This window comes from Macadamia integrifolia, unplaced genomic scaffold, assembly GCF_013358625.1.
Source record: "Macadamia integrifolia cultivar HAES 741 unplaced genomic scaffold, SCU_Mint_v3 scaffold453, whole genome shotgun sequence".
Taxonomy (NCBI): domain Eukaryota; kingdom Viridiplantae; phylum Streptophyta; class Magnoliopsida; order Proteales; family Proteaceae; genus Macadamia; species Macadamia integrifolia.
In genome coordinates this window covers 505,765-516,671 of record NW_024870454.1, presented here as the reverse complement: position 1 = coordinate 516,671, position 10,907 = coordinate 505,765, and the positions used below count along the sequence as shown (strand labels likewise).

At 38.2% G+C, this 10,907-nt stretch overlaps 3 protein-coding genes and 1 pseudogene across 5 annotated transcripts; all 4 read left to right on the top strand.

The window, feature by feature from the left end:
- Positions 1 to 1,884: 1,884 nt before the first annotated feature.
- On the top strand, positions 1,885 to 3,443 carry LOC122068718 (probable glutathione S-transferase). 3 transcript variants are annotated; one of them, XM_042632599.1, is made up of 3 exons: positions 1,885 to 2,402; positions 2,604 to 2,928; positions 3,068 to 3,443. In XM_042632599.1, the coding sequence occupies exons 2-3, from the start codon at positions 2,617 to 2,619 to the stop codon at positions 3,386 to 3,388; spliced, it is 633 nt and encodes a 210-aa protein (XP_042488533.1). In that variant the 5' UTR covers positions 1,885 to 2,402; positions 2,604 to 2,616; the 3' UTR covers positions 3,389 to 3,443. The 3 variants fall into 3 exon arrangements, with proteins under 3 accessions (XP_042488533.1, XP_042488534.1, XP_042488532.1); XM_042632600.1 differs by having other exon boundaries at positions 1,890 to 2,402; positions 2,667 to 2,928; positions 3,020 to 3,443; XM_042632598.1 differs by having other exon boundaries at positions 1,890 to 2,402; positions 3,020 to 3,443.
- A 599-nt stretch (positions 3,444 to 4,042) lies between these two features.
- Positions 4,043 to 4,650, top strand: LOC122068700 (probable glutathione S-transferase). Its single transcript, XM_042632582.1, has 2 exons — positions 4,043 to 4,351; positions 4,438 to 4,650. Exons 1-2 carry the CDS (start codon positions 4,043 to 4,045, stop codon positions 4,648 to 4,650), a joined length of 522 nt encoding a protein of 173 aa, XP_042488516.1.
- Positions 4,651 to 6,268: 1,618 nt separating this feature from the next.
- On the top strand, positions 6,269 to 7,664 carry LOC122068719 (glutathione S-transferase U7-like). The gene is made up of 2 exons (XM_042632601.1): positions 6,269 to 6,899; positions 6,991 to 7,664. The coding sequence occupies exons 1-2, from the start codon at positions 6,588 to 6,590 to the stop codon at positions 7,357 to 7,359; spliced, it is 681 nt and encodes a 226-aa protein (XP_042488535.1). The 5' UTR covers positions 6,269 to 6,587; the 3' UTR covers positions 7,360 to 7,664.
- A 1,096-nt stretch (positions 7,665 to 8,760) lies between these two features.
- LOC122068721 lies at positions 8,761 to 9,698 on the top strand (annotated as a pseudogene).
- The last annotated feature ends 1,209 nt before the right edge of the window (positions 9,699 to 10,907 follow it).

The window sequence follows — 10,907 nt, the reverse complement described above, 5'->3', positions numbered from 1 at the left end:
AAAAAAAAAAAAAAACCCTCTATACACCACTTTTTCCTATTATATAAAAGGGGAAGTTTTCTATGAGGGAGTGCAAGGGCCAATGAAAGCGCACGAAGAAGTATCCATATAATTGTCATTTCCCTTTCATAGGGGATAGGCTGATCATTTCGCCCCCTATCTGTCTAGGTGTAGGGGCCACACTCCCTCACAAAAAACATTTTCACAAAGGAAATGAAAAGTGTCTATGAGACTATAGCATACAGTATGACAAGAGACATTGATAAAACAAATAAAAAATTCCAAATGTCTTTGCGCATATTGTACGTTGTTGGCTCAGAAAAACCCTTGCCCGTAAACAAAGGGTAGAAGAATGCTATATGTCCATGTTCCACATGCTCATACAAAGCCCTAGTTTGGTGTGGGAAACACTGACAGGTAGTGTTCTTTTCTCCAATAAAAAAAGGCAAGAGAAATTTGTTAGCTTGTGCGGCTGCTGCACGAGTGCACAGGCTAATGGGAGGTCACGCTGAGACATTTAAACAGGCAAAGCAGTCTTTTCACACCCACTTATGACTGGGTGTAAAGCTAGGCAAGCAAGTAGAGTTCTTTCTCATAAAAAATGGAAAATTTACAACGCCACCCCTCAGAGAATGCCACTATTAGAGAGACAACCCCTGCATAATACCAAATTACGCTCATACCCCCTACCGTCAGTCTCTATTAAGTGAGGATTTGAATTGATATTTTTACCCTTTTGTCTAAAACACATAAAGGGTATTTTCAAAAAAATGCTGAGCGATATCCTCCTAGGATCATTCTTCAAATTGGGAACCATTGATGGAGATGGAGACTCTGTAGGGATTTGCTCAGTTATTTCTTCTCGACATAGGATGGTATGAATAAACCATAATAAATAGGGTAAGCAATGTTAGGCTTCTGTGGTTTACATGGTCCTTTTGTCTTTAACGACAATAAAACCCTGGATTTTGGGACTCCCTCTTCACGCTAGATGAAAAAAACTTGATCAGAGAGAGAGAGAGAGAGAGAGAGAGAGAGAGAGAGAGAGAGAGAGAGAGAGAGAGAGAGAGAGAGAGAGAGAGAGAGAGAGAGAGAGAGAGAGAGATGGATTTTTTGCTCTATGCTCATTTCTTGATTCCCTCCACTCGACCAGTTAACCGGTGATTAGGATTTTACTCCTATTTCAGTGGAATAACTTAACTAGGAATTGCTGGAACTATGTTTCTGCCTAGCCATATCAATGCCTCCAATATCAATCCAATCTTACGCTCACAAAACCATCTCTATAAAACCCATTAATTTTCGTTATGGAGTCTCTATTAACCACTTTAATTGCAGAAACAGTGTATGCTATCGTATCAAGACATAAACCAAACTTTCAGCTCAGAGATTGTCGAGACTTGAGTAAAAAACGCTTAAAAAGCCAAATCTTCACAACAGCAATCTCCCTAGTCAGAAACCAAACTTTCTTCATATCTTCTCCCTCTCCCAAGTCGAAAACCAAACTTTCTTCATATCTTCTCCCTCTACGTTAGCAGCTAACCTGCACTTCTCTCCTTCAACTCTTTCAGACCCTTCCAAATGCTTGATGAAAACTGTTGTAGAAGATGCTGACGATGGCATGTCCTTGGCCCTGCACATGTTCTTTGATTTGGGGGAGAAGAAGAAGAACGATAAGGGCATATATACTTGGTAGTTAACATATTATGAGGGTATTTTGGCATTTAAGAAAAAGGTGCCCAGTCGATATATGCATTTAAGATATATTTCATAACAGAGACTAACGATAGGAAATACGAACATAATGTGATATTATACCAAGGATGTGTCTCTAATAATGACATTCTTGACATTCTGAGGTGGTGCTAAAAGAAAAAAAAAAACCGCTGACCAGCTCACTCCTGCCCCCTCTCTCTCTTCCCCAGCGCCCCGTGAACTCGACCACTCATTTACAACTCTACAACTCCCTTATTTCTCTCTCTCTCTCTCTCTCTCTCTCTCTCTCATCACTCTGCTCTTCTCTCTCGGACATTCTCTCTCCGTCTCTCAGAAAAATCATTGTTCAATCTCTCGTCCGCAAAAGAAACCCTCAGATATTTTTAAAGTTTATAGAATAGTGCAATAATTACTGGCTTAGGTTTCGCGATGCTCGTGAGTTGCAGACCTTCACTCTTCTTGACCTTCCTTATGATCACAATGCTCTTGAACCCTTGATCGGTAGTGGGGAGATTATTAAACTGCATCACCAGAAGCGCCATCAGACCTACATAACAACTACAAATAAGACTTTTGAGCTCCTTGGGGAAGTGATAGCGTGATTCATCGACTGTGGTTAAGTTGCAAAGCGCGGTCAAATTCAATCGCAGAGGAGTTTCCTGCCTTTTGGTCTTTTGATTAGTCTGGTAATTTAGATGATTTTTCTGGTTTCTCTTGATTTAAGGGTTTAGATTTTTCTTCCTGCATTTAATTTTACTAAATTGAAGTAAAATTAGTTTCTTAGATGTTCTACGGGAGTATTAGTGGTCCTATTAAATCAACTCACTCTTCAGCACTAATAAGTCTAGAATTGAAGGAAGCCTCACCTTATGTGATTTCTGATCTAGATCTCTGAGATAGATGGAAAAATTAAAGCTACTTGGAACTTATACCAGCCCTTTCAATCGTAGAGTCATGTGGGCTCTCAAACTGAAGGGGGTACCATTTGAATACATAGAGGAAGACCTTTTCACCAACAAGAGTGAATTGCTTCTCAAATCCAACCCAGTTTACAAGAAGATCCCAGTTCTTATTCATAATGGAAAACCAATCTCAGAATCTACCGTAATCCTTGAATATATTGAAGAGACATGGCCAGAGAATCCATTGCTACCCGTAGATCCTCATGAGAGAGCCATTGCTCGTTTCTGGATTAAATTTATGGAAGACAAGGTAACTGATTCAACTTTGCAGATTCATATCTTGTTCAATTTACAATTTTATGTACAATTGAGAAGAATTATTGTGTTTATGATCATCACAGATCCCTATTATGTTTGCATTCTTCCTGTCCAACCCGGGAGAAAAACAGGATAAGGCAAAGAAGGATTGCTTGGAAGTTCTAAGAACTATTGAAGAGCATGGTCTTAAGGAAGATAAGAAGTTTTTTGGTGGAACTAACATTGGTCTAACAGATTTGGTTTTCGGATTGTTGGCTTACCAGTGGGAACTGATGGAAGAGATTGTGGGAGTGAAGTTGATGGAAGTCCATAGCTTCCCACGACTGCATACATGGGCTGAGAACTTCAAGTCTGTCTCTGTGATCAAAGAGAACCTTCCTGATCGTGATAGATTGTTCGCTCGTTTAAAAGGGCGCAAGGAGGTGCTTGTTGGGTCATCTAAATCTCACTAGAATGTAGAAACTGTGTCCTCTTTTCCACTTAAATGAAGCCTTCTTCAGTTCATCAGTTTCAGTTTCATTTTGTTGGTCTTTAGTTGAGGCCTCAGAAGAGCACTATCAATAAATATATATATGTACTAGCACTGTCAATAAATATATATATGTACTATGTATGAGACAAATGTATCTAATAAATTTCAGTTTCAGATTTGATAACCAAAGAGGGCAAAACACACTCTTTTATCTATAACTTTCTTAAGAGCAAAACAATTTACACAACTTGAATGAGAAACAGAGCAAAAAACTGACATTTCAGGTTGTTCCAAATCTCATAAATATGTTGGTAACTTCCAAATTATTATTATTTTTTTTAAACTTCATACAAATTCATTCTAGAACTATGAACCACATCAAGTTTACCCAAAAGAAAAATAAATCCTAAATTATATGAGGATCAGAAAGAATAGTTAAAGGCTTCAAGAAAGGATAAATGGATTATAGAACTAAGTTTTACTTATTAAGACTTTTAATTTGAAAAAACATTTAAGCCTGCCCACCATTTCTGCTTTCTGCTAAATACTGAAACTCTCAAACATACCTTGTTATGCAGACGACCTTTCCCTCACTACTGAAATCTTAATATATGCCTACAAGCTGTGAGAAAGAATGGAAGAAGTGAAGCTTCTAGGATCCTATGTCAGTCCATTCAGTCGGAGAGTCATCTGGGGTCTCAAGCTAAAGGGTATACCATTTGAATATATAGAGGAGGACCTCTCCAACAAGAGTGAATTGCTTTTGAAGTTCAACCCCGTTCACAAGAAGATCCCAGTTCTTATTCATAATGGAAAACCAATCTCAGAATCTACCGTAATCCTCGAATATATCGAAGAGACATGGCCGGAGAATCCATTGCTGCCCAAATATGTTTATGAAAAAGCCAATGCTCGTTTCTGGATTAAATTTATGGAGGACAAGGTAATTGATTCTGCTTTACAAATCCATATATGTTGTTCAAATTTATGTGCAATTGACAAGAAATATTACGTTTATGATCATCACAGATACCCATTTTCTATGGATTGGCCCTGTTCACCCAAGGGGAAGAACAGGACAAGGCAATAAAGGATTGCTTAGAACTGCTGAGAACTATTGAGAAGCAAGGTCTTGAGGGAGACAGGAAGTTTTTCGGTGGCACTAACATCGGTTTAACGGATTTGGTTTTTGGATTGATGGCTTACCATTGGGAAGTGTTGCGGAAATACTTCCTACATTGATCGATACATACAGAACCGAAGTGTGTAATTAGGCCTCTTTGGTATCATTTTTCTTTTTTATTTTTATCTATTTAACAAAAATATTAATGAAAACTATTTTTTATCAAAACATAAAAATGATTTGGTAACTAATTGACAAAAATGATTTTTTTTTTGAGAAATAGTTTGGTATCTCTATGTGCAAAATAGTTTAAAAAAAAAAAGAAAAAGGAATCCCTTTACCCATCTTTCTTATAACTAATCCCTTCACCCATCTTTCTTATAACTCTCTTTCTCCACTTTGGAATCAAGAAGATGGAGCAAGGGGCTTGGATTTCTAATTACAAAGCAAATGACTGCTTTACCCCTCCATGATGAGACTTTAAGCATATGTTCATTAAAGTCCAGCGCAAAAATAACTGAAAATCATTTTTTGTCAGAACACATAAATGACTCTTGATCTCTTTTTGGTTTTTGTGTTTTACCAATTTTTTTTTAAATAGAAACAAGTTCCATAAATGATACCAAATGTAGCAAAAACCATTTTTGTGAACAAAAATAAAAAAGAAAAATAATACCAAAGAGGGCCTAAGGTAAACATGAAAAAGTAACAAATGGAGCGACACAAGATTTACGTGGTTCAGCACAGTTGCCTACATCTACAGGGCAATATCACGGAGCTTACTTTACTAATACAGGAAAAATTACAAACCCACATACTTCACACCCACAACACTTTACATGGGGATCTACCCGACAAGGGAACTCACTCATAGTATAATTCTAACATAATTCTCAAATGAAATATATACAGAGAAATTATACACTAATATTTCCCTACAATTGATTTTATACCCAAACCCAAGAACACTTGTGTAATCCGTTTCTTAGTTCTTCAGTTCTGTGTCTCAACACCTCTCCCTTCTTCCCTATTTATAGGAAAAGCCATGAATTGTTTAGAACGTTTATTGTGTTGTGTTCGATGCATTAACTGCCATGTTCATCTCCATTTTCTTCGTGATAGGTGGGGTTGTGCCCACCATGGCCGGTGCTCCCTCTCTTCGCCAAACTCAATCTCGTCTTATTCTCAATTCATGCATTTAAATGTTCCACATTAAATGTACCACATTCATGCTATGAAAATAACATTGAAATAAGCAAAAGAAAGAAGTGAGGTAAGTTATTTGTTTTTTCTTATTTAATTCAATTTGCATTAAATGCACTATAATGCATGGTGGGTGAGTGAATTTATATTTTGTCATGGTGTTGCCGACACCAACTTAATTTCACAGTCAGATAGAGCTCCCTAGATAGTTAGACACCATTAAATTTTGATTCCACTTCATGCCTTCTCAATGGCATAGAATTAGTATCTTAGTTCTTTTTTAATACAAGAAGTGTTTTTATTGTTGTTCCTTCCAAACCTATATCTGTATCTGATCTTGTGCCTTATAGGGAAAAAGATCCCTGTTAGGTCGCGTGGTGTCTGGACTCAAATACGGAGGGGTGAAATGATGGTCCTACCCCTTAAAAATGTGAAAAAATTAACCCTATTGATGCCGTGCATACCCCCTCATTGGCCCTTGCTGGCGGTGGAGCGGCCACTCTACCGAACAACTTTCTTCATCCCTAACTTCCATTACTTGTTTCCTCTGATATTTGGGCCTTCAAAATTTTTTACTGAAAAGGAAAACGATCCATTGCAGTCAACTATCAAATGGATGGTTTCGAGTCTTCTGGTTCACATCTTCCCTTCCCCATGACAGTTCATTGTATTTAGGACTATGGAGTGGGATAAAGAGTCGTGTCCAAGTTTCCCAACACAAGATTAAGGACCATTTGTTCCAAGTGAGTAGCTTTTCCAATCTGTCTTCTTCGGTGAACTTACTCTTCAGCAGTAAATCTAAAATTGAAGGAAGCCTCACCTTATGTGATTTCTTATCCAATCTCTGAAACAAATGGAACAAGTGAAGCTACTTGGAAATTATACCAGCCCATTCAATAGGAGAGTCATCTGGGCTCTCAAACTGAAAGGGGTACCATTTGAATTCATGCAGGAGGACCTCTACAACAACAAGAGTGAATTGCTTCTCAAGTCCAACCCAGTTTATAAGAAGATCCCAGTTCTTATTCATAATGGAAAACCAATCTCAGAATCTACTGTAATCCTCGAATATATCGAAGAGACATGGCCAGAGAATCCATTGCTACCCTTAGATCCTCATGAGAGAGCCACAGCTCGTTTCTGGATTAAATTTATAGAAGACAAGGTAACTGAATCAACTTTGCAAATCCATATTTTGTTCAATTTACAGTTTTATGTGCAATTGACAAGAAGTACTGTGTTTATGATCATCACAGATCCCTATCATGTTTGCATTCTTTCTGTCCATCCCGGGGGAAGAACAGGACAAGGCAATTAAGGATTGGTTGGAAGTTCTGAGAACCATTGAAGAGCATGGTCTTAAGGAAGATAAGAAGTTCTTCGGCGGCGCTAACATCGGTCTAACGGATTTGGTTTTCGGATTTCTGGCTTACCAGTCGGAACCGATGGAAGAGATTGTAGGAGTGAAATTGATGGAAACCCATAGCTTCCCTCGACTGCATACATGGGCGGAGAACTTCAAATCAGTCTCTGTGATCAAAGAGAACCTTCCGGATCAGGATAGACTCAAAGCTCATATCAAATGGCGAAAGGAGATGCTTATTGGGTCAGCTCATCCTCGTTAGATTTTAGAAGCTGTTTCATCTTTCCCCACTTAAATGAAGCCTTCCTCTGTTCATCAGTTTCAGTGTTATTTTGTTAGTGTCTTTAGTAGGCCTCAGAAGAGCACTATGTATGAGAAGTGTATCTAATAAATTTCAGTATCAGATTTGATAACTGAAGAGAGCAAAAAAAATACTCTTTTTTATCTAAAACTTCTTAAGAGCAAAACAATTGCACAACTTGAATAAGTAACAGGGCAAAAAACTGACATTTCAGGTTGTTCCTAATAATCTCATAAATTCCCAGCAAGAGTTTGGTAAGTTCCAAAGTTAAACTGTTACAGTTGGGACGCACCTCTTGGCATGGTGGTGGCCGCCAATACAACAGAGCGCTGGTCCAAGTCCAAGGAGAGGTGTATACTCTTCCCCTCATGAGTCATGAGTCATGACACATAGTTTGGTCTTAATGACCTGAAACCGTCTTGGCCTGCCATGAGCCCGAATTGGGTCTAGGTTAAGATTTCTATCCATGAGAATGGGTTAGGGTCAGAAATCTCCGTCCCTAAGTTAGGGTTGAGGCCTTGGTTTAAACCTGGCCTAGTCCAGATAAAATGTATATATAAAGATAGTTATATAACGTAAGCAACCCTTAATCCTTACACAATATAATATAACATTAAGAAAACATTAATAATAGTTATACATATTTATTACCCTCCTTATTGTAATCATGTGTGTGTTTTTTTGCTTCATTTTGAGATTTCAGTCGAATAATACAATCGAAGAAGAGCTCATAATAGAATAAGAGAGGGTATCGTTAGGGCCAATTAGAGTCGGGTCGACCTAATCTTGAGGACAAATTAGAATCAGAAATTTTTAGCCTTGGGTCAGGGTTCGACTAGGCCTGAACCCAACTAAGGGAACTCAGGGTTGAGCTGGGTTTTAAAAATCCCAACACAACCCGACCCTATTTCAACCCTAATCCTATTATTCCTCCCTCCTTACTCCTGGCTGCCCTTCCTTGAGTTGGGACCAAGTCCCAACCCCTAGTGGCTCGTGGCCCTCCACAAGATTAGGGAAAAAAAAAAGCTATTAAAGTCGAAACAAAATTCCAATTTACCATTGAAGTCTCATCTAAGAATTGCTGTCTCTACTACCTTTCATTCTTTTAGTTTTTGTTATGTTCAATGCATTTCTGTGTACCTAAGAAAAAAAGAAATAATAAAGTGTCACAGCTTACGCAAAGCGTTGGAAAGTTTAGCCTACCTAATACTTGCTTAACAGTCAACAAAGTCTGCAAAGCATTTTCTTTTGAAAAGAAATTCTCTATCCGGGAGCACAGCAGCCTACGCTGACTGCTAGCGTTCCGTAACTCCTTCTCTCTCTCCTCCCACAACAAAAGGGCTAAATATATCATTTCACTGGAGAATGAGATCGATGGACAAGGAAGCCACTTGAAAGTTGTTCAAGCTCAAGCTTTCTGATTGTGAGAAAGAATGGAAGAAGTGAAGCTACTAGGATCCTATGTCAGTCCTTTCAATCGGAGAGTCATCTGGGCTCTCAAGCTAAAGGGTATACCATTTGAATACATAGAGGAAGACCTCTCCAACTAGAGTGAATTGCTTTTGAAGTCCAACCCAGTTCAGAAGAAGATCCCAGTTCTTATTCATAATGGAAAACCAATCATAGAATCTACCGTAATCCTCGAATATATCGAAGAGACATGGCCGGAGAATCCATTGCTGCCCAAAGATGCTCATGAAAGAGCCATAGCTCGTTTCTGGATTAAATTTTCAGAGGACAAGGTAATTGATGTTTCTGATTTTCAAATCCTTATATGTTGTTTGATTTTATGTGCAATTGACATGAAATATTATGTTTATGATCATTACACAGATGCCGATTCTGTATGCATTCTCCCTCTCCATCCCAGGGGAAGAACAGGACAAGGCAATAAAGGATTGCTTAGAACTGCTGAGAACTATTGAGGAGCAAGGTCTTAAGAGAGACAGGAAGTTTTTCGGCGGCGCCTCCGTCGGTCTAACAGATTTGGTTTTCGGGTTGCTGGCTTACCAGTGGGAACTGATGGAAGAGATTGTAGGAGTGAAGTTGATGGAATCCCATAGCTTCCCTCTACTGAATGCATGGGCTGATAACTTCAAATCAGTCTCTGTGATCAAAGAGAACCTTCCTGATCGTAATAGATTGTTGGGTCGTATAAAAGAACGCAGGGAGGTGCTTGTTGGGGTCATCTCTACTTAAATGAAGCCTTATCTGTTCATCAGTTTCACTTTCAGTTTGTATGAGATACATGTATTTAACAAATTTCTGTATCAGATATGATAAATAAAGAGGGCAGGAAACAGGAAAAATCTTTTATCTAAATCTTTCTTAAGAGCCTCAAGAACACAATTACTCCTCGAGCATGCTCTGAAACTTTGGTTTATGTTGGAGCATATACCAACAAATACCAAGGGAAAAACAAACACAGATTCACACGACACAAAGATTTAACGAGGTTCACACACCGATGTGGTGTGCTACATCCTCGGGCAAAGAAAAAGATGATTCACTATGATTGAAAAAAATATTACAATGGAGATATCTCTCAAGAGCACCCAAATTGTGGCGAGAAAGCTCGCCCAAAAACCCTAACACGAAAACCCTGATTTTCATGACTTGTTCAATAAGACGATAATGCATTATATGCTCCTCCAAGTCGCGGATTGATCACTTGGGTCACGGTTGATTGGGTCAAATCGTGCCCAATCATCACAAATCTAAAAAAAAATCTCATTCGGATTGCCACCAAAATATGTTGGAGTGGTTCATTCTTCAAAACGGATCAAGAATTTGAGGCAAACATAATAGTTTAACATGATATAGAGATCAGAACTATAATGCAATACCAGAATAATCAGATCTGTATATTTGTGAGAGGTGTGACAAGACTAGATAGCTATTCCACTAAATGGAGCAACAGGGCAAAAAAAAAAAAACTGACATTTAGGTAGTTCCAAATCTCATTTTTTTACAAACAGGATTCAGTGATTCAAACAAGAATGTATGTTTTCAGCCACTAAACAGCTTCACCTATGGAATTGTCACAGAGTGATAACAGTAGAGTTTTAATTAAACTAAATGAACACACAAATAGAGCTTCTAGAATTAATATTTTGAGATCTCACTTGAAATTAATTGATAAAGGTAGGGAGTGTCAAGTATGCTATTATTTAACTGCCTTAAAACCCATGTTATTAGGTGGAAGCAAGGGGTAAGGTTGGGTATATTTATACCTCCCAGAACCTACAGTAATGGGAGCCTTGTGTACTGAGTTGTTATTTTATATACTTATCAGTAATGGTGGAAATATAAAACGGCTGCCAAATAAAGTCTCTTACATTTATTGCCCTTCTTTTTTAGTGGATAGATGGAAAGAAACCCTCCACTTCAATTGGTCTTTTTTCACGAAAATAAGACATGAGATAACAAATCCAGTGTTTCACTAAGATTTCGAATAGCTGTCCCGAATTCAAGTTGATTATGTTTCGCTTCTTCCTCGGAGAAAGACG

Excerpts from the sequence above, each read along its gene's own strand:
- LOC122068718 (XM_042632598.1), top strand. The coding sequence starts at position 2,617 with ATGGAAAAATTAAAGCTACTTGGAACTTATACCAGCCCTTTCAATCGT. Across the intron at positions 2,929-3,019 it reads TTAAATTTATGGAAGACAAG|ATCCCTATTATGTTTGCATT; the intron begins GTAACTGATTCA and ends TGATCATCACAG.
- LOC122068700 (XM_042632582.1), top strand. The coding sequence starts at position 4,043 with ATGGAAGAAGTGAAGCTTCTAGGATCCTATGTCAGTCCATTCAGTCGG. Across the intron at positions 4,352-4,437 it reads TTAAATTTATGGAGGACAAG|ATACCCATTTTCTATGGATT; the intron begins GTAATTGATTCT and ends TGATCATCACAG.
- LOC122068719 (XM_042632601.1), top strand. The coding sequence starts at position 6,588 with ATGGAACAAGTGAAGCTACTTGGAAATTATACCAGCCCATTCAATAGG. Across the intron at positions 6,900-6,990 it reads TTAAATTTATAGAAGACAAG|ATCCCTATCATGTTTGCATT; the intron begins GTAACTGAATCA and ends TGATCATCACAG.